The 22,920-nt window shown below is 38.2% G+C and overlaps 1 protein-coding gene across 4 annotated transcripts in view; it reads left to right on the top strand.

The window, feature by feature from the left end:
* Positions 1–21,565, top strand: part of ODR4 (odr-4 GPCR localization factor homolog) — a 30,913-nt gene extending 9,348 nt beyond the window's left edge. For all 4 annotated transcript variants that reach the window (XM_080917567.1, XM_080917569.1, XM_080917568.1 and 1 more), the window contains 10 exons: positions 1,780–1,886; positions 2,893–2,929; positions 3,579–3,719; positions 4,380–4,475; positions 5,369–5,434; positions 8,924–9,052; positions 9,643–9,733; positions 12,403–12,573; positions 17,760–17,867; positions 18,409–21,565. In XM_080917567.1, the coding sequence (XP_080773693.1) occupies positions 1,780–1,886; positions 2,893–2,929; positions 3,579–3,719; positions 4,380–4,475; positions 5,369–5,434; positions 8,924–9,052; positions 9,643–9,733; positions 12,403–12,573; positions 17,760–17,867; positions 18,409–18,476 (1,014 nt within the window). In that variant the 3' untranslated portion in view covers positions 18,477–21,565. The remainder of the gene's footprint in view (positions 1–1,779; positions 1,887–2,892; positions 2,930–3,578; positions 3,720–4,379; positions 4,476–5,368; positions 5,435–8,923; positions 9,053–9,642; positions 9,734–12,402; positions 12,574–17,759; positions 17,868–18,408) is intronic.
* Positions 21,566–22,920: the final 1,355 nt, after the last annotated feature.

The following is a 22,920-nucleotide window of genomic DNA, read 5'->3' as shown; positions in this document are numbered from 1 at the left end:
TAGAATTATGCTTAAATAGCTTGTTCTATTCATTTGCTTGCCTGTCTTGTGTGTAATAAATCTAAATATTTTTCAGCCAAAGCTACGTTTTAAAATAATTTTTAATGTTTTTAATGTTTATTTATTGTGCATGTACGTATGGTGGGAAAGTCATGCACCCACCATGATGATCTTGTGAGGTCAGAGGATGATAAATTTTCTGATTCAGTACTCTCCCATATTTTCATGGATCCCAGGGATTGAACTCAGGCTGTCTGATTCCATGGCAAATGTCTGCTGAGCCATCTTACTGGCCCTTCAAAGAGATTTTCAAAGATGATATCATAACATTATATAATGAGTCAGAATGCTTTAACTTTTTCTTGTGCAATAACTTTTCTTTGGTAGACCCTCCACTCACTAGGAAGTGATTGAAGTAATATGAAATTGTACTAGTCACATATTTTTAAGTTCTGTGGTTAATATACAAACAACGTCACACACTTACTCTTTACTCCTGGACCGGGTGCATATCCTGAATCTCTTATACTCTTTTGTTTTGCTACTATGTTAGAAAATCAGGTAGTGTAATCTGGGAATAAAAGTCCCAAGCTGTTTTCTCTGAAATGCAAACCTAAAGCAGTCTTTGGGAAGATTTTTTTCTCTTTACATACTCAAGAGCTGCACACACTCTCCTCGTGAGCAAGAGGACCTTTGACCATTCAGGAGCACGAAGCTGGCTGGGGGCAATGTAAAAATGTACAACTAGACCCTCAGGCGCTGTGGATGCCTCCACATTTGTAACTCCTCTTCAGATACTTCCCTCGTGTCTCTGTTAGACTTTTGTACTCTTCCATTTTAAGTACATTTGCCTTTTTCTGATGCCCATCATTTTCAACAGTTTGGAGTACATTCTGAATATGCTGCTCAGTTCTCTCTCTCAACCTAGACTCACCTGGGAAGAAGCCTTACAGAAGCAGTGTCTAGATCAGATTGTCCAGTGGGCAGGGCTGTGGGAGGCTGTGGGAGGCTGCTCTCGGCCTACGGCGAGTGGCACATTCCCAGGGAGGGTTTCCAGTGTATGTTCTCTCTTCGATCTCTTCAGACAGATAGTTTTGCCTGCATAATGAGACTTTCTCAATTAAAAATAAAAGTAGAAAAGAAATAGTGTATCTTGAGAGATACTGCAAGAAGTAACTTTTTAAAATGTATTATTTATTTTCCACAATTTTGGTCATTATATAATACTTTGTTTCATGGAGCAATTTCTTTGAGATCAGGAAACTGTGGGTCTCCTGATTGTTTGTTTTTAGCCTGTAGACCATAAGAATTAGATGACAAATTAGACCCCAGTCTTACACAGTGTTGTAAGACTGCTTAGAGACACATTCATGACCTTCTAGCCTCCAAGGCCATGCTTTATATATGGTTCATATTTCTGACACAAATTAGGTAACTATTCTGATTTTTTTCCTCCTAATTTCTTCTACTTTCATGGTTTGTGAAATTTAAATAAATGCTAACTGGGCATCTGGTTAAAATGTCACCTCTTCCATTTATAACAAAAATTAAGTTTGTATTCTGTATTCATATAAATAATAGTTGCTCAAAATTAGTTTACCATGTCCATTTAACTATTAATTATAGGAAATTGTGCTTTTTACTTAAAACTTAGTTTTATGTGAATGGTTTTGTGAAGTCACAAATAGTTAATATATTATATAGTCTATGAAATTGTCATTTTCTTTTTCTACACTTTTCATTTTGCAGTGAATTAATGTATATTTTTCTGTCTTTCAGCTAATCTTTTCTATGGAAAAATCTATGAGTAGAAAAAGACTATGGAATGTCACAGAGGACGAGATCTCAGAACGAGTGACACTTCACATTTCTTCCTCTACAAAAAAGTATCCTTTATTTAGGTGTTAATGGTGGATGTGTGTAGTTCTGACTTGCAGTATGAGTGTTGATGAGCCCACACCACCCACAGTAGACCCTGCAACGAACCAGCTTTTCCTTCCCACAACAGCATGTGGTATGCATATACTGACAGTTTTTCCCTTAAATTTACTTTATTCATTCTTAAGAAGAAAAGACTATTAAGTTTGTCTTTAAAGAACACATTGTTGCCAGTCGGCCCATGTCCTTTGTCAGTACTGGGGAGGCAGAGGCAGGCAGATCTCTGGGTTTGAGGCTGGGAGTGAGTTCCAGGACAGCCATGGCTTTGTGGTGAAACCCTACTTCCAAAAATCAACAACAACCAAAACAAAAACCCCACATTGCTATGGCTAGTGCTGCCAATACAATATTAATAGTCATGATGGCTTTTAATCATATTATGCTGAGTCAGATAATGTTTGACAGAGAGAGAATTTAGGATTCTGAATTCTTTGTTAGCTCTCTATCCCTGTATATTTTGCACTGTAGGTTCTTCTCAGAGACAAGCTTCAGCAACCAAGATTTTTGCTGTGTTAATATATTTTTCACCTTCATTCTTTTAAATCTAAAATGTGTAATTTGAAGTACCCAGATTCGAGCTGGATAGTATAGAAATTCTTATGCCTTCATATACCAAGTGCTTCCTTAGACTCTGCCCTCCTGTGTGCTCCGTAGAGCACGTTGGAGCAAGAACCCAAGGTGCTCTCTTTCCATATATTAGGGTTAGCATTATTTATAAACAGGGGGAAATGTGTGTTTTGTTTGCTTTTTTAAGCACCATAAGTACTATAGTCAGCAATTGATATATATGCATAATACATAAACACTTACTTACATAAATGTACAGCTACATATCTATAAATGCCTTTTAAGTATATGTAGTGTAGGACTGTAATTTGTACCTTTTTTAGTTTTTGGATTAAATTTTATTACCAAGAATTGTTTTGGAGTTATTTATGACCTTAATTAGTAAAGACTATCTTGTCGAACTTACGATGTCCATGATCCAAAGGTAAGAAAAACCGCTCTTGATTTTTTTTTTTTTTGATTTAAACATAAAAATTCATTTTTGTATTTAGTTTTAATAATTTCCAGTGCCATCATTTCTTTCCAGTGTGTATGACCACTTGCAGGTTTTGTCTTTTGTTTTTGTTAGTCTCCTGGTTTATATTTGAGAAGCTGGTGGTAAAGGCAACTTAGGAGTTTGTGTAGCTGCAGTGTATAGTCAGCCAGCTCCCAGTGTGGCGCGGAAACCAGGCCAGCATTTGTTTAAAGGCAGTGTAAAAATTCTGAGGGCGGAGAGCACAGCCATTTGAGGGCAGCTCGGGAGCACTTGGCTGTCACCAGCGTCTTTACGATGCTCTGCTGAAGCTACCAGGGAAACTCTTGCCTGGGGCACTGGTTAGACTTCTCCACAGCTTTCTGATCCTTTTTCTACCTACCTCACGAGGGCTGCTAAAATTGCTGAGCGTGTATGAAAGTACTAAAATTAATGCATGGTCACTCTTTTCTTCTTTTCCCTTAAATCAGGGAATTTGGTCCACAGTGGAGGATTTTAGCTTGTTTGTGTTATTGATTTTATACCTTATATTATTGTCTTAATGCATGTGTTTAACCTAAGCCATATCATGTTTTGTTTTTTCACCTCTTTCTTGATAAAGAGTTCAGCAAGACCAGCAGATTGGAAGTATCAGAGTAGAGTGTCTGCCTCATGGCTGTCTCTAGACTGCACCGTTCACGTTAACATTCACATCCCACTGTCGGCCACTTCTGTCGCTTACACTCTGGAAAAGAACACAAAGGTATCCACGGAAAAGGTTTCTTCAATGATGGCTGAGTGGGCGCTCTGCTGTTAACATGGCTGTGATGTTTAGAATCCTCCAAACCTGTACTCTGTTTTAAATGATTGTTGTATGCATAAAGAACTTGTTACTCTGACTGGATTAGGAAAATTTTGAGCAAAAATAATATCATAATGCTAGTATGTTTAGCATAGCAGGAACTTAAGAAATATTTGTTAATTAGCATATGTAGAGTTTAATCATGTCCATAGATCTAATGATGACCTTCTGTTGACCCTGATTCCTTTCTGGTTTTCATTCCTTTGTTTTTCTTCATTCTCTTTCGTTTGTATGTAATTTTTCTTTAATACAGCTTTATGCTACTCAAGGCTCATATTTCTACTTTTTAAAAGATTATAGGCACTATTGGATGTTATTTCTATGCTCATGTAGTTAAGACTTTAAAAATTTTGGTATACATTTTAAGAAAAGACCAGAAAATTTATTAACTATGGATAAGGTGCTAAAAGATTAGGACTGTGTTTTAATTTATGACACTGGATTTAGAGATTGTGTTATGGACATTGGACATTTTCAAGATTTCAGTGTAGTCGATGGAGAAGGTCTAGGAGGCTTGTTTAGGGTAATTTTATATCTGAAAGATTTTGTGTTGTTTTTAAGAGTGGACTTACACGCTGGGCCAAGCAAATAGAAAATGCTGTTTATCTGATTAATGGACAAGTTAAAGGCAACGATTGTGACCTGTTAGAGGGACAGGTGAGTTAAGAAAAATGTCTTATTTATGAAATAAGTTTTAAAGGGAAAATAGATTTATCTTCAGTCCTTGTTTTCATTCAAATCAGTCTCGTTTACTTAATTAGGATCTCCTGTCTTTTTAATGTATTTGTTTTCATGCAGGTTCTCTCTGCAGCCTTGGCCTCAGAGTCACAGATCTGCTTGCCTCTGCCTCCCAAGTCCTAGGACTGCAGGAGAGGGCCATCATCCTGAGCTCTATCATCTTTCAAAGCAAAGTGCAGATGTTTTTCTCAGAAATTGATAAGGAGAGGCTGTTTCTGGTGCACTTAAGATACTGAATCCGGAATTAGAAATGTCACCTGCACCTAAGGTCTATCTAATCTCCAAATTTAAAAGCTTATTCAAAACTTTTAATAATAGCTTGTGTTCTACCATCTGTGTTTCTGTGGGGAAGACTCTACACGGGTCTCTCAAATGCCTTGACCTAAGTGAAGGTAACCTTTCCTGTGAAGCAGGGCTCTGCAAACTAGAGTACTGGCTGTGGGCTCAGAAGACGGTTGTTTCAGTGCAGTTCTTCATCCCTGCCCTTGCCCCATTAGTGACCGTAGATAAAAATACAGAGGAATGGTCTTCACTGGTCCAGTAAATCTTTATTTACAGAGAAAGGTGGGATGTGAATTTGACCTACAGAAAATACTTTACTAATCTCAAATCTAGAAAAACTGCAGAGGGAATGATTTTAACATAATAATTGATATAGAATATATAATGCAGTGTGTCTGTAAAAACAGCAACTTTAAAATTATTAACACATATTTTTTCCTTGCTATTTAGACAATGTAGAATACCTCCTAAATTGTTCTTTATTTTTCATGTGCAATCTTAAAAGTCTGGCTCTTACTTATATTTTTTAGAAAAAAAGCAGAGGAAATACGCAAGCAACTGCTCATTCTTTTGATGTCCGAGTGCTCACACAGCTGGTAAATATTTTGAAAACTACTTAAAGTAAATTATTTCATCAAACATAATGAAATAGTAGGAATATAATTACATGAATTAAAAAATACAAAAAGATGTGAGGCTATATAAAACATTCAATTATAAGAAAGTTACTCCCAAGAAGCATTGCTCTGGCTAAACCATTCTGACCCTCTCTGTCTCCAGGCTCTTAAAGCAGGTAGATAGCCATTTTAAAGCACATACAGAATCACATGAGTGTGTGTGTATGTATTTACATTTCTGAGCTGTTGATTTGATAATTAAAGTTGAATTCTTAGAAACTTAAAGGATAATGTACGTTGATACACTGAGAGTTGTCATATACTTAACGTATATCTTTATCTTATACTCTAATTTGATAAGAAAGTCTCCAAAGGCGCTGGAACAGTGACTCAGTGTTTGTTATTTCTGTGGAGCGTATACGTTTCACTTCCAGCACCCATGTGGTGGCTCTTTACTGTCCATAACTCTAGTTCCAGGGAATCTAGTGCCCTGGAACCTCCATGTGTTCCAGGCACACACATAGGCACACATGTAGACAAAACACTTACAATCAAAAAATAAAATAAATCTCAAGACGCTCCAAAGTTATTAATTAGCAAATCTCTCTTTTTTTTTTTTTTTTTTTTTTGGCATGAGGTTTTAAAATTGTACATGTATTTGGAAATTTAAAGTTGGGTATATTGAAGAAACTGAATTAAATAAAAATCACTTAAATTAAAATTAATTTTTAAAAAGATTTATTTATGTATTTTATGTATGTCCATACACTGCCGCTGTTTTCATACACACCAGAAGAGGACATCGGAACCCATTACAGATGGTTGTGAGCCACCATGTGGTTGCTGGGAATTGAACTCAGGACCTCTGGAAGAGCAGTCAGTGTTCTTAACTGCTGAGCCATCTCTCCAGCCCTATTAGTTATTTTTAAATTCTGTTAATTTTAATACTGCCTCAAGCTGTCTTGGAGAACAGACCATGATTATAGGAAGTGTAAGAAACTTCATTTCAGTGTTACCCTAAACTTTGAAACCCAGATATACTACCAGAACTCTCAGCTTTTTAAATTAAATTAGAAAATGGAGACAGTTGGATTCATAATGTGTCTGTGTCTAACTGTATAATATTGTCAAGTGGGCATTGGATCTCCACACGGTGTTTTTCTAGTGTTTTTGTTGTTGTTGTTGTTATAGTACTTAGCAGGACTTTTTTGTCTAGTGTTTTCTACTTGACTTTAGGTTTTAGAGTTGTTTTTTAGCTCAAGACCTGCTGTTCTTCACATGATGGCCCTTTACAGTTTGACTTACTTCCGGATACTGCCGAACTAAAATGTCTAAGTCACGGCACTTTATGGTGTTAGCGTTTTTTTTTTTTTTTTTTTAAATTTTCTAACTGCTCCTAGATGTCTGCCATGGAGTCTTTATCCTCACACTTCGTTTTTTACCTGTACCATCTGTGTCCTGCTGCCTTTAGTCAGAATCCCACCTACACATCAACATCTAGCTCCAGTTGATTAACAAAAATGAAGATATGAAGTATAGAAAAGACTTGAAGTTAGGAGGCAGAAGGGACTTGGGGGATATGGGAGGAGGTCATGAAGGTAGTATTGTTTAATGTTCAAAGAATAAAAAAATAATAGAAAAAAATCTTAACTCCCAAATGTTAGTGTTTTCATTGGGTTTCATTTGAATGAACACAAAGTCCCCAAAATATAAAATAAAAAAAAAAAAAAAAAATCAAGCAAACAGAATTCAGTCTGGGGCTGGAGAGACAGTTCTTCCGTTAGGAGCATTGACTGCTCTTGATCAGATCAAGGAAGGTTCCAGTCCCAGCACAACTTGGAGGGTCACGACTGAATGCTACCCCAGTTCCAGGGGTCCAGCACCTCCTTTGGCCTCTGTGAGCACTAGGACCTTACATGGGTTCACAAAATACCAATCCACATATGAATTGAATTAAGTCTGCGGTGTGGGCCAGCTGAGCATGGGGCCTCTCCTGGAGTGTGTATTCATATTCCCAGTGTCACTCTAGTGAAGAAAACTGACTTGTTTTCTCTTTTAGAAGCTAGAAATTGCAAATGGTTTTTGTTGTCTTGTTTTTGTGTTTGGCTAAGAGTAAGACTTTATGCTCACTTCATCTTCTGCATGCTGAGGTTGTGTTTGGCTTGAGCTTGTCTGTGATCACAGCCTCTTTGAGTTTATAACGTATACTTAGGCTATGTTATACATGCTACCAGAGAGAAAAGTAATCATGTCTCGCCCTGCCATAAATCCGAAGAGTTACAACAATGACTTGTCCAGCTACTTCTTTTTATTTAAATTGGCTTTAAGGCCTCCTTCGAGAGAGAACCGTCCCTGACACTGTTAGTAAGGTCAGGAACCTGAGCCTAGATGAGTCGTGGGACCTCAGGGACAACCTACCATTATCGTGCTAAATCAATTTAGGACTTTTAATAACATATTTACATACCCTCATCAGAGGAGCTTCTCACAGCCAATGGTAATTGGCTGTAGTTGTGGAATGTTAGGAGAGCCAGAGTCTTTGGAGCACTGGGCCCTGAGTGAGACTCTTTATTATACTCCTCAAGGCTCCGATCTATACAGAGGAGGATGTGGAAAGACTGAGAACAGAGCTGGTTGATGACTTGTGGGAAGCAGCGATTCCCAGGCAGCAGGGCTGTTAGCAGCTGCCTTTGTGTCAGCACTGAGACTGACTGCAGCACCCACACTTACTGTTCCTGCCGAGGACCCAGGCACTCCCATGGCAGCTACCAATCATCCACTTATAACTATGACATCATCTCTGGCCTCCTCAGTCCTGCACGAGCACATACACAGGCATATGTCCCCTGCAAAACGTTTGTTTGCATTAAGTAATAAAAATGTAAATGTACTGAATACAGGTTGGGCTGAAGATGTAGGGCTGGTGAAGTGAAGACACCCCCGTCATCCCTCTGAAACCATTAATTGCTTTTTCTGCTGACTGCTCTAGCTGGTGATAGGGCCTTATATGAGAAAAGCATAGGTTGCCGTTAGCATATAAAAGTTATGTATTGAAATCACAGAGATGTGTGTCTAGTCATTGTTTAGAATTTTCCCATGTTGTGGTGTCCTGCATCCCATACTGTGTCTCCTACTGCAGCACGCCTTCTTTATGTCCTTTATCTTCATAATCTTACCTGACGAGTCCACAAATAGTGTGTTCTTAGGACGTATACTAAGTGTTAGTATTTTAAATATTCGTGTTAATAAGAAACCATTGAGATGTAGTTGGTTTTCTATCTATATTAAGAATGCCCATAAAATAATATGCAACTTATAAAAGACATATAAAGAACTTTTAGGAACTTGCAAAGAATATTTTGGAGAACCTAGGCGGAAAGGTATTTCCTTTTATATAAAACGAGCACACGATAGTTACATGTCTCATATAATTAATGATGTCAGAACTGAAGTGATTTTATCTTCCAGCTCCTGAATTCAGACCACAGATGCACAGCTGCAGTCCAGATCTGCAGTGGCTCTGTAAACCTTCGTGGGAACGTGAAATGCAGAGCTTATCTCCATAGCAACAGGCCCAAGGTTAAAGATGCTGTGCAGGTACAGGAGGGTGACTTAGAATGGGGACCTCTGAAGCAACCGAACTAATAGGGAAAAATCCTACAACTTCATGGTTATTAATGTCACCTTAATTTATAAAGGTTCAATCTGTTTTTACATCTTTATGTGTAGACTGTCTATGTGGGCTTCGTAAACAAATGTTCCATCCTTGTAATACATCAGTACTTTAAAAGTATTCTTCTGAGGGAAGCTCAGATTCTTAACAGAAGTATTCAAAGAATTGTTAGGTACTGTTTCACAGTGCAGAAATTTAAAAGATGGCCAACTTTTACCTTATAGTACATTTCCTAATTGGAATATTGGAAAGATTTGTTTAGATGAAAAATTTAACTCTTTATTTAACTCTAATTTACTATTTAAATGTGGGTTATATAAATTTATCATTAAGCTACTTATGTGTTAAAAATAATGATGGATATGCTAAGTAGATAACAATAACAAATAAAATGATATGTCATTTATTGAGTGGATATTCTTACTGTGGAAAGCAAATTATGGGTTTTCTTCTAATGAAATAATTCAAGTTTGAAGCATTTTACTTCTTACTGTGTTTTTGCTCCTCTCAATAGGCAGTGAAGAGAGATATTTTGAACACAGTTGCTGATCGCTGTGAGATACTATTTGAGGACCTGCTTTTGAATGACATGCCAGAAAAAAAAAGTATGATTATAAATATGTATTTTTGTATTTGTTTGAACAGTTTCATACAGTAAGATGTCAAGATTTAACATGTATGTCATATTCTATGGCATGCTTTATAACACTAAGTTGTCTTTTCCTTTTATTGCTCCCTTTTATTTTACTTTTATTCACTTTTCTGTCTCTCCCTCTTCTACCATTGTTTTGAACATTTTCTATTAGCAAAGGGTCAACATTTGTCCAAAAGGGTCCAAGGAAGATCCTCTTAATCTTCTGTAACCCATTCATTCTTTCTCATTTTTTAAAATTAGTTATTTGGGCTGAAGAGATGGCTCAGCTGACTGCTCTCCCAGAGGTCCTGACTTCAATTTCCAGCAACCACATGGTGGCTCTCAACCATCTGTAATGGGATCTGATGCCCTCTTCTGGTGTGTCTGAAGACAGTGACAGTGTACTCATATAAATAAATAAATCTTAAAAAAAAATACCTTAAATTAGTTATTTGAGATTTTTTCAGTTTTTTCTTAAATCTTTTGAAAGACTTACTTATTTATTCACTGTGTGAGTGTTCTATCTTCATGTGCATCTGTATGCTAGGAGAGGGCGCCAGATCACATTAGAGATAGTTGCGAACCACTATGTGGATTCTGGGAATTAAACTCAGGACTTGTAGAAGAGCAGCCGGTGCTCTTAACTGCTGAGCCATCTGTCCAGCCACCGTGAGAATTTCTTAGTGTATTTGATTATATTCACTCCCTCCCTCACCTTTTCCATAACCTCCTTACCCACACAAAAACACAGCCAGGGGAGTTGGACATGCTGCCTTCCACTGGAGCACGCTCAGTTATGTGTCCTGAGTTTGCAGACTGTACGCATGCTGTCTCGGGTGTTCTTTGTCCACCTGTGCAGTTGCTCTGCCGTGTCTGGAAAGCGCTGATTCTGATAGTCGTCCTTGGCCTTTGGCTCTCCGTCCCTCTTCTGCAGTAGGCCCAGAGCCTGAGGAGATGGCTTGTGGCGGAGACGCCCCATCTAAAGCCGAGCCTTCTGTAGTTTCTCATTCTCTGCACCGCGACCACTCTATGGGTCTCTACATCACTGCCCTTCACTGCAAAGGAGACTTTTCTGGCTGAGACCGGCTAATCCAAGAGCGTAACCATAAGTCATCAGCAGTCATTTAATGTGATGCCCATTTACCAGCATAATGTGTCTGACCTAGTGACCTAGCCAGCAGCCCTTCTCACCCTAACATGGTACTAGAAATGGCTTTCTAGCTGTAGTAGTGAGAAACTGACTGGTTACTCTCATGACATTTGTGCCTATTCAGAAGTAGACGTGTCTTGACAGGCCAGTTGTCACTGTGGCTAGCAGGGTTCACAGCAGAGTAAGACTGATAATTTTCTTCCATACTAGTCCTGGCTTTCAAATTAACATAATCTTATACTCAAAAGTAATGTTAATTATGCTTTTTGGAACTATGCCCTTGTGTCTCCATTCCTACTGTTCTGCTGGTGAGTGAATTTCTGATTTCTAAGTAGTTTCCCCTCTTTTAATGAGTCATTAAATGTATTACAACAAATTCTTTGGCATTCAGTTTTATAACGTTCTTTCTTCAGGTAAATCTAGAATCTAGATTTGAAGTGCTCTTAAATTTTGAACATCAATTACCCATGCATATTAAGGCCATCTTTGAATTTTTAACTTAAGATTCAAGTATGTTTGGTTCAAAATAATACCATCCTATTTTTGCATGCTGTGCTACAAAGTGCAGTTATATAATCCTAACACTAGGAGGCAGTGTAGTCAGAGAGTAACATTACTCTTTGTTCTACACAAATGAGATCATACACCAAAAGTGGGAAAATCATGTAGTTTATGTAACTGTATTTCCCGTGAACTTAAGGAGTACTTCAGCATTTTCTGTTTGTAGTTATATAAAGGAACCCTGGTTTCTGGAGGAGGAAGTGTAGATTGCTGACAGAATGACCCCGATTTTCTACTTGCTCTTTATACTTATACAAATATAGCTTTTTAATCATATTTGATTCAGACAAAGTGGTTATTCTTTACAATGAAGTCTGCTTTCGTGTTCATTTGTTAGAGCTGCATCTTGAGAGTAATAGCAGTTATATTTATGTCATTAGTAAGTTTTTTAGAAATTTGGAGACAGTCTAATTAGTAAGTATCCTAAGAAAGGTGAAACATGCTGGCAGAGGAGATGGCTCCCTGGATAACAGTGCTTACGCCCAGGCATGGATACCCAGAATAAAGCCAGATGTGGTGGTATAGACTTCTGTTCCCAGTTTAAGGGAGACAGAGACTGGGAAGGCCCTTGTTTTGACTTTGAACATTCATAAATGAAGAAAAAGTTGGCAATAAAATCTATAGTACTTATAAGATTAAAACAAAAGGGTGGCTATTTATCAGGGAGTTATAAAATTGACCGGACACTCCACCATAGGACATAGTTGGTCCTATAAGGACATGTGATTAGCAACATCTCCTCATTAAAGGCAAGGAGGGGGTGTATATTTCATAGGCACATTGCTTAGAGCCTGTTGAAGAAGCCAGGGAAATTGACGAAAGAACTCAATAAAAGCAATTTTGTCAATTAGAAAGTAAGACATTATTGTCATTTCAAACTCATTTCAACATTTTTATATTTTTGAAATAAGTATTATATTTCTTTTCAGATTATGAACTTCCTCAGCGAGTTTTTGTTCCCCTTCCTGGATCTACTGTAATGTTGTGTGATTATAAATTTGGCGATGAATCAGCTGAAGAAATCAGAGACCATTTTTCAGAGATGTTAGATCATGAGATTCAGATAAAAGACGTGGAAGTTGCAGAGGAAGTAAACACAGGTAATTAAAATTTGTTTAAGCCACACCTAAACTCACCATGCCTTCCTGTTCTTTTAAAGCTAATCCTGTTTAATACTTTGAAATATTAACTGAGGTTTGTATAAACACAGACACATAAATACAAACAAACTTTACACATAAACAAACAAGCAAACAAACAAACCAATAAGTGTTTTCTTTGGAAACTTTACCCAAACTTAAAACATATCAAATGTTTTTTGAGTCTAGCAAGTGAATCTTCATGAGAAAAATTCAGCCTTAAATGTGTGGAAATACTTATTTCAGTCTGAGAAAAAGTTTCTCTCAAACTGTTTTATAAAGTTCTCTCTGTGTAACTTGTCATTTCGTTTATGTCCTCATTGTATAAGGAGGACAGGAAAGTCAGGAGGGCAGTTCCAGAGTGAGCTGAAGGTGATTTGGTAGAGTGCTGACCTTTGGTGTATCAGCTTCTATAGCCCGTCGGTGCCTCAAGCTTTTGTTTGCAAACTTGATTTCAAGCTTTGGAAGATTTCATTTGATTTGCTTTTTTATTTGTAGTAAGTACAAGATATAAAAATGCATATATAGGAAATACACAAATATATTTATAAGTGTTATGTAACTAGATTGATCATTGGCAAATAATAGGTACTGAGCAAAAACAACTTATTTTAGAAATTTGTAGTTTGGTAGAAAATTTTTGGATTACTTTTGAATATGAATGTTTATTAAATTTGAATGTGGCAATTTTAAAAGTTCCTTTTCTGGTTTCTTACTTCTGTTTAATTCCCAGTCCCCATCAGGGAACAGTACAGTGTTCATTGTTCCTATTGTTCGTCGTAGGTAAACATCTAATATGCAGCATTTCATGTGTAATCCCTCCCCCCAAAGGGTCATGGCCCACAGGTTGAAAACCACTGGGTAGTAAATGGCTTTTGGAGTTTCTGTGATCTGTACAGAATCTAGTATAGAAATCCATGTCCCAGTATGGGCATACATTGTCCTTCCTGTATAACCTTTCCTTCCTTCAAGAATATGGCCAGTACAATGCTTGGCTGCTTCCTGACTGACTTCATGCTTTAAAGTTGAGGCTAACTGTCGTAAATACTTTAGAGCACATAGTACCCCAGACTTCATTCTCCTTGTGAAGGTTTCCAAACAACATTGTTTGCCTTCCCTTCCTTTGCTTTCCTCTGGCTTGGGGATTTCTAGTCTGTGATACCTAAACTCTTAGGGTCAGAATTGGCTTCAGAAGGCCTAGAAGCCTACTGAAAATATTTGTGTATTTTACTAGGAAATGGCTTGTATCTTTCAATGAGTTAGTGATTTGAAGAAATAAAAAAGAACTATTTTCTTAAGTATACTCTGATTTGCCATTCTTAAAACAGTTCACCAAATCAACTTTATGTTCATGTACTTTGACCAGTGAAATGTTTAAATCAGATTCACTGTGTGAATGTCATAAGGGGACTGTACTTACCGCACACTAACTGGTATAGGTGAGTCACTTAGCATGATATAATCTTGGTGCAGTGAAGAGCAGGCAAAGAATGAGACATATACAGCCGACACTGGTGGAACCTGACGTTCTGTTGGAGATGAACTGGGAGCCTCTTCATTTTATGCAAATGCGACTGAGCTGCCATCAGCTCAGGACTCACTGTTATACAGTAAGATATAAAAACGTTTTAGACAGTTCCTCCATTATGTAGCCCTGGTTGGCCATGAACTTCCTATGGACAAACCTGGCATCAAAGATCAACCTGCCTCTGCTAGGTTTGGACCATCACATCTGGCCTCAACTGTATTTTTATAAGTAGGAGTACACTCTAAAACAATTACCAAAATTGTGACATGTATTCATAAGGGAACAGTTACTTATTACCATTACCAAATACTAGACCATCCCAAGTATTAATTGCCAGGATGGGTAGAATTATATACCCATCCTCACCAAAATATTGATGCTTTAACTTCAAGTACCGTAGTCTGTGACTGTTTTTGAAGACATTTAAGAGGTGATTTTGTTAAATGATACCGATAGCATAAGCTGTAGTCAGACTGTGCTGCATCCTAGTGTGTGTGAATAAAGGGGCCAAGAAAAGATGTCACAGCAAGGAAAGGGCAGCGAGGGCAAAGGGAAGTAGGAGATCTCTGGAAGCCAAGGAGGGTGTCCTTGAAAGAAACCAAAAGTGGTCATACCGCAATCATCAGCTTCTAGCTTGTACTGCTGTGAGGAAAAAAGATTTCTGTTGTCTAAACCAAACAAGTTAAAATATAACAATATTCTATAATGTGATTTTAAAGATAGAGATATGTCAGAGAATATAGTAAGGTGCTATTATAGGAACAAAGAAGTAGTTTGGAGATAGATACGGATACCTATGTGTATATATGCTGCTATAGAAACCATGCTGATGGGAAAGCATGACTTTGTACAGTGTGCTCACTCTTCTGTTTGTGGTACTGAGTCATGCACTGACAGTATGCCCTTCACACCAGGAAGCACAACCTTCTCAGACTCTACCCAGCTTTTGAAACTTGAATGAATTATAACCAAGCTAATAAAATTCGTTGCTATGTATTGATTGCTTACAATATATTGAACATTAGGACTCTAACTGTACAATATAGTGGTACTTCTCAAGAATCTTGCAACACAGAAGGACGTTCAGAGAAATAGACTGCTGTGAACAAGGTAATTAGTTCTGTAATAGAAAAGTGAACCAACTGCCAGATAAGCAGCAGGGGCACCATCTCTGTATGAGAGTCAGGGACACTTCTTTAAGTTGATACCGAAGGAAGAACCAAGTGAAAATGACCAGGCATTTTAGATTAACACTAGTCTGAGATGTAGCCAAGAATAAAAATTGTTGTTAAATCGGAGGGGATATTTTAATAATTATATATAGTTTTAATAGTGACTGTGATCTTTATTATTATGGGGTAGGGTAATAAAACTACCCTACCCCATAATAATGATGTCTATATGAAGGACTTTTAGCTAAACTTCCTATTTGTTTGGGGTTCTATTCATTTGTCCACTCTTTTTTCAATTTTCCCAAACACACTGGGTGTGTAGGTTTTTGTTTTTTCTTTTAGATGCACAGTTGCTGTGCTGTGACCTGAGTCTGGGCTGGCCACCAATAGATGCATACCTGCCTCAGACCTTCCCAAGCCCCAATCCTTCGGGGTACTTTCTAAAGTGAAATACAGAATAAATGAAGGCTAATACAGTACAATGAACTCATACACTAACAAAAATAGCATTGGTAAAGTATGAACAGAAATTTTAGTAATGTACTCAGATTTACATAAGTGTATCAGGGTTTCTATATACAATAAACCTCTGAAAATCACTGAGATTCAAAAATGGAAATGTTACACATTAGGACGAGTAAACGTTCTAAATATTTGGTATTATCTCTAAAGTTTTGAAATTACTTTCTCATTACTATTCTTTTTCTTCTATAATGTAGTTGTCAGGTAGTTGCTATGTTTGAAAATACATATTTTACCATGTAAATATCTTCAAATAACATACTTTTAAAGGACTTAAGGGATAAAAATACAATTTGTTTGTCAGACTGACTCAGTAATGGTTGTGTTAGTCACTCCCGACGGTAAGTGAGTAACTCAGATGAACTCTGACTACAGTACGGAGAAAATACATTGAAGACACACTTCTAAAATACGCCGAAGCCCGTCTCTGTCAAGTCTGCCTTGGTGCTGCAGCCAGTGTTCTCTGTTCCTAATACTCATTGTTTACTCATTTGTTCTGTCCCACGCTGAGTTGAAACCCTGGTTCTGTGCGTGGTAGGCGAGCCTCCTACTACTAAGATGCCTTGTTATATGGTTCAGGCAGGCCTTGAACTCCTTTTTCCCAATTCCATGCATGTTCCCGATTCCATGCCTGGGGACCATTAGTAATTTCAAGGAAAAATAAATAATACTGACTGATTACTGTGGTGCTAGGAATGAAGCTTGGCCTTGCGTGTGGTCGAAAGGCGCGCTCCGATTCAGTTATATCGCAAGCTACTGCCTTTCCCTTTTTAAAGCTGCATCAGCTTCTATAGCCAGGTTTTCTTCAGATGTGCTCTTTCTGCCTCAGACTCCTGAGTTCTGACATTTCAGGTGTGTGACATGCGGACTATAGTTCTACAGGGTGAGGGAACTCATCTGTTTAAAGAATTCAAGTTCTGGGTGGCTGGCGAGATGGCAATTGTCAGTCCTGATGACTTCAGTAGTTTAACATGTCATCCGTATTCGGCTGTGCCAGTGCAGTGGGCACACACATGATGGCGTTTTATCTTCAGTGTGTCCCCTCTCTCTCTCTCACACACACACACACACACACACACACACAGCTGTACTATGGCTGTTGTTGTTAATAAGGGATCAATCTGAAATACTGATTTTCCAGCATGGTTCTCTAGAGTTCTGTAACGGTTACTGTACTACCACTTTAGGGATATCGAGTGAATCTCCAGGACTCTGTTAATTAACGTCTAGTAAATTCACATAGGCAGACGTATATCAATTATTGGCAGCAAAATGAAGTAAAAACTTACATTTGGGCTGGGGAGTAGCCCACTACAAGTCTGATGACCAGACATCCATCTCAGGAACCCTTGGTTAATGGAGAGAACCAACTCCTAAAAGTTGTCTTCAGAGCCACACGCCTACCTTGGAACACGTGTACCCACATGCATATCATTCATAAACTTGTGTTCATTTAGTTTGGCTTAGATCAATAATAAAACTACATCATGTTTTCTGAGGACTGTCGCTTTGATATGTATTCCATGAAATTGATTTCAGCTATATTGAGTTATGAACAAATTCATGTCGTATAAAAGACGACCAGGCATCAGGAGAGATTACTAAGGAGCACTTGGCTCTTTCGCACAGGACCCAGGTTCTGCACCCCTGTGGCAGTTCACAGCTGTCTGTAAGTCCAGCGAAAGAGGTCTGATCTCTACAGATACCAGCTACACAGCACAGACATCATGCCGGTGCACAGACACACACACACACACACACACACACACACACACACAGAATAAACAAATTTTAAAATAAAAATAAAGAGATCCTTAAAAATAGGTGAATGGGAGGAAAATGCTGTTGATTGTGTTTATTCTTTATTATGTTATTTTAAAATGGCAGTTTTCAGTCTATATAGAGCTTGTCCTGATTTCTTGCAGCTTGTGTGGCTTCCCCTGTAAATAGTGAGGCTTCACCAAGCAGCACCAGTGATGAACAATCAGAACAACCAGGAAAAACCATTGGGGTGAAAATCCAACAGAACATAGGTATTTGCTTTTTTTTTTTTTTTTTTTTTTTTAATTTTTGACTTTGAAAATGAGCTGATTTTGAGTTTTCTTTTTAATCTTAAAGCTAATTTCAATTAGCCAAAATGTTAGTATTTTATGAAGTATGACGGAGGTTGATGATAGCTACACAGATAAACCTGCATTTTAATAATTGAGAAGCACTACCCACTGGAGCTGTTTCCATGTAATCTAAGTATGAGACAGCTGGTATATGTGTTTATGTGTATGTATCCATACATACACATATATATTTACAGAAGCTTTGAGAGCTGTTTCTTCCTTGTTAGTTGCATCTATGTAAGAGAGACACTTTGTGACTTAGTTTTTCAAATGCATTACTATATTTTTCTCTAAGACATCACTAGATTTTAGTCTGTACATACCTGTGCATGTTGTAGTGTGTGCATACATGTGTATGTCTCTGTGTGTGCAGCTGTATTGGCCATGTTACCTCAGAGCCTATGGGTCAGGCCTTCCTTTCCTTGCTCATCACTTGCAATGTCTGTTTGTTTCCTTTTAGGTGTGATCGCAGCTCTAGCGTTCGCAGTGCTGGCTGCCGGCGTCTCCTTCCATTACTTCAGTGACTAGGGGGAGGCCCAGGAGCTCCCCCCATCCCGAAATCACTGAGCAACAGCTACAGAGAAAAAAAAAAGATGTAAATGTCCACCACACTGAAGCTAGCAACAAGCTCTGCTAGTGTCTGTTAGATGTGTCTCTGACTTACATGAGGTCACCAGCTGCCTTGTTTAGCCCGCTTTCATTATCTGACTCAGGTTTCCAAAGGTAAACTGCATCTAGATGGAGTTGCATGTAACAAATCAGTATTTTATATTTTCAGAAGGGTCAAAGTTTAGTACTGCTGAGTTGGAGCAGCCATTGATCAGAATATTAGAATTTTAAGCAGTCAGTAGCAACCATGGCAGATGTGTCATGAGGAATTATCTGGTGTGCCCGTCCTAGAGGACCTTTCCAATGTGTACCCAGTTGCAGTGCTTTATGGGCGTTGGAATTGGGGGCCATGGATACACATGGACTGTGGTTTCGTGGATGGCAGATGCCAGTAGCAGCACTCAAGCAAAGCGAAATGTAAACCTGAGATGCTATCCTGGTTAGAGCAGTTAATATGCAGCAGCTCTCCCATGTAGTCCTGTGTAGCTCCTGGCAGAAATAAAGGAGCAGCACTCCTAACTTAGGCCCACAGCTCCTGTCAGTTATGATCAAGCAGTGTTTTTTCCTGATCATATATCATGAGGTACAAGATGCAGTGAGACAGGGAGAAATGAACTGCAGGAAAAAGTCAAAGTCATTCCCAAGGTTTACATCAACAGTGTAGAGAATAAGGGATCGAGCCAAGGAGTGCACCTCGGAAAGGAAGAGAGGAAACTGGGCTGTTGGGTGGAGTGGACTCGGCTGAAGAGGTCAGAGAGCTGGAGGAGGGAGGAGTGACGGGTCGAGGAGAGCCGTGAGGGAGAACGGAAGGGAGGCGGCACCTAGACAACAGGTGCCTGACACTCGTTAGCAAAGCAGACTTATAATTGAAGAAACAAATCCACAAGTGAACAAGTACGAAACAAGGTTCCTAAAAAGCCAAAGGGGCTATGAAGATGCTCAGCCAAGGCCAGTCAGTCGGTACACAGCAGACTACCCAAGAAGGCGGAAAAATATCTTCAGAATGGTGAGGGCAACTGTGAAGAGTGGTAAATTGGTGTGAAGTGAAACCGAGAAACAACCCTTCACTACAGACACTGAAAAAGAATGGTCTATGGTAAGAAAAATTACTCAGGAAGCAAGATTTGAAATTGAAGTGTTAATGAACAGACACAATGATCAGTATTGTAAATTTAAAGTGCTATTTGTATAAAGCAATCATAGTGAAGTATTTAAAGAAATTGTAGAAATTGTAAACACATGTAACACTGAATAAATATTGTTATGCAACATTAATGTGAAATTTTAAAATAAGAAAATAACTGGGAAAATCTGAGAGATAGGAGGAGGGTGGTTGGGATTCAGGAGTCAAGCCAAGGTAAGGTTTAAATGTGATTATTTCACACGAATTGCTCCCAAGGCCACCTTGTCAAAGAATACATAGGTGGTGAAACATCCCAGTGACAGAGAGTTTAGTGACACACATTAGAGGGCAGCTGCACCCCTACCTCACAGCAGCAAGGCTCTGGGCCTCGGCACAGAACAAGGACAGGTGAGGGCTGGCTCAGAAAAGGAAAGTAAATAAATGAAAGGGATCAAACAGACTAAAGTCTACAAAGCTAAATTCTAGTTGAATTCCAGAAGCTTAGTAGACATGCTCAGTAGAGTTGACGAGTAAACAAATTAAGGTTTTTTTTTTTTTCTTTTTATCAACACTGGCCTCAGCCTTTTACCCCTCGGTCAAAGCACATGTGATGAGGGAAGGTTTTCCAGATTGCATGAGGCTGAGATAACTTGTCAAAATCGGGGCTAGCCAGGGAAAAGAAAACTACAGGCTAATAACACATGTGAGAGTCAGATGCACTGCTTAGTTAACTCAGTACCATACTAAAATCATGTATGCATTCAATACCAAGAGGATGAGCTAGTTAACTTTCTGTCCATGATCCTTTAGAAAAGTGATTTTAAAAAGATACAAAAAGAAACCTCAAGGCATTTACACAACATGTGATTAGACATGAACATGTTTACCTGCATAGGAGATTGATTAAGGCTATAGCCAATACTATTTGACTTTCACTTGTTTGAAAAGCTAAGCCGTGGACATGCTGATAAAGTAGTGTGATGAGACACTCTTCAGAGAGCCATCTGGCCTTGCGGAGTTCAATGGCTGTACTCTTTACCTGTTTATACCTTAGGTAAATTCCCGCACACATGCAACTATAAAAACATAATGTTGATGGCTCTAACCCAAACATTTATTAATTAAGAATAAGTACGTTTTAGGGGATATATTTTTATTTATCAGGGAGAATGACATACGTGTGGACACAGGTAGAATTTAACTTAGACTTCATGGTTCAAACCTGTCATTTCAGCTCCAACAGTTGAAGCAGGAAGGAAGATTTCAAGTTTAATGACAGTGTGCACTGCATAATAAGACTGTCTTAGATAGATACACACATAATCAAACCTACTTAGAAATGATTAGGTGAATGCTAACTTTATACATGGTATAATACCGTTTGTAAAGTTAAGCAACTTTAAACTGTATTCCAGGATTTTGTGGTGATTTATTTTTATTTTTATTTATTTATTTTTTTGTGGGTCTAAGTTTAGGTTCTGCTGAGGTTTTTCTGGGCTACGGACGCACTCTCCCTCTGTCTCTGTCTTTCTCTCCCTTCCTCTTCCCTCTCTTCCTTCCTCTTTCTCTCTCTACTTTTCTGCTCCAGACAGCTTTTTCTTGCTATTCTAAAAACTCTTTAAATGAAACTGTTCTTTCTGCTGGTTAAAAAACTAAAAGTTGCCTGGATAGCTCATGTGTTTTCAGACCAAAGTCAGTAAAACTGCTATAAAAAAGTATTGGATCCTCTGACCAAGTCAGAAATACTATTAAGAAAGAATTTTTTCTTTTCTTTTCTTTTTAATTGAACAACTTTATTTTAAAAAACAAAGATAAATGTACAGATTTTAAAAGCATTTTTGCATAAAAGTATATGAATACATTTTTGTTAGTGCTTGATTTTACCTTGATAGTATGCCTTAAAATCTTACTATTTACAATGAGTACATTATTACAATAAAGTACATGTAAAACAAGATGTAACCTGGAAATAGTCAGTTTTCTTGGTGTGTAAAGATTAAGCATAATGATTTTTCATCTTTTTTTTTTTGGCCTTTGTTTTTCATGAACTTCATATTGTCTGAGTTGTTTCTGGGTGAGCTTTCTGGGGTTAGTATCCCATTATCAGTGACTGCATATTATCTGTTCTTTTGTGACTGGGCTGCCTCACTCAGGATGATATTCTCTAGATGCATCCATTTTCTTAAGAATTTCATAAAGTCGTTGTTTCTGATAGCTGAGTAGTACTCCATTGTGTAAATAAGAAAAAATTTTTGAAGAACTGTTTTTACTCTCCAGAGATCTCCAGAGAACTTGGCTCTCACTAGAAATAGCATGCAGAACAAAAGCCCAGCTTTTTATTTACATATTTCTTCCATGTTCCCTTCTGATTACCCTTAAGAATCAGCATCTGCTGACTACAGGCCCATAATTCTTAGGAGACAGCAAGCACATTTATTGTTGTTTTTGTTTTTTAACATTGCAAAAGAATTCAGAGATCTGCCTACCTCTGTTAAACACGGATGCTAAGCGAGCTGGGTGGGACCCTGCCCTGAAATTTCCTTTTCTATCACACCTGGGCCCTAACTTGCTGTGTTCCAGGCTGACCTGGAACTCAGGAATCAGTCTGCCTTTGTATCTTTCTGATCAGCTGGTTCACAGTGTAGCTACCTCTGTTCCTTTAGATTCGTGAAGCCCCTCTTTTTTGTTTTACTTAGTGAAATTCTTCCTATGGTACAAAAGTAGACGATGGCAGAAGAAGCAGTGTGTGACAGACCCACTGAAGACAGCACTGCTGTGCTTTGCTTTCTAACTGACAGTTCATTTCCTTCCTGGCAGCAGTGCACAACGTTTGTTTCCTATTGCTAACAACATCTCCACTTACATCAGTACTGGTTTTGCTTACAGTTCTCTGAGTGGACTAAAGTCACGTTAGTTCATCATGTAGCAGTTGCTGGAACTTCCATTACTTTAGGGCCAAGTTGGGCTTTAAACATACAAGATAGGTCTTTCACCTGGTTGACAGTCAATGGTAGTTCTCAACTGGGAATCCAGCACTCACAACTCAGTTCTGTGTAAGACTTGCATCTGGTTTGGAGTTCTTCCATCCTAATGGCTAAGTTTCTTCATATTTTATGATGCTTGGGGTCAAAGAAGTAATGCAAGCATGAACGTTCTAACAAGAGAACAATAGAGACAGCTTCCTCTTAAAACCCTGGCTGGGAAATTCCTGAGTGTGATATTTACTACATTCATTGGCTA

The sequence above is a fragment of the Micromys minutus genome (genome assembly GCF_963924665.1).
Source record: "Micromys minutus genome assembly, chromosome: 6".
NCBI classification, from domain to species: Eukaryota; Metazoa; Chordata; class Mammalia; order Rodentia; family Muridae; genus Micromys; species Micromys minutus.
This window is presented reverse-complemented; position numbering and strand designations above follow the sequence as displayed.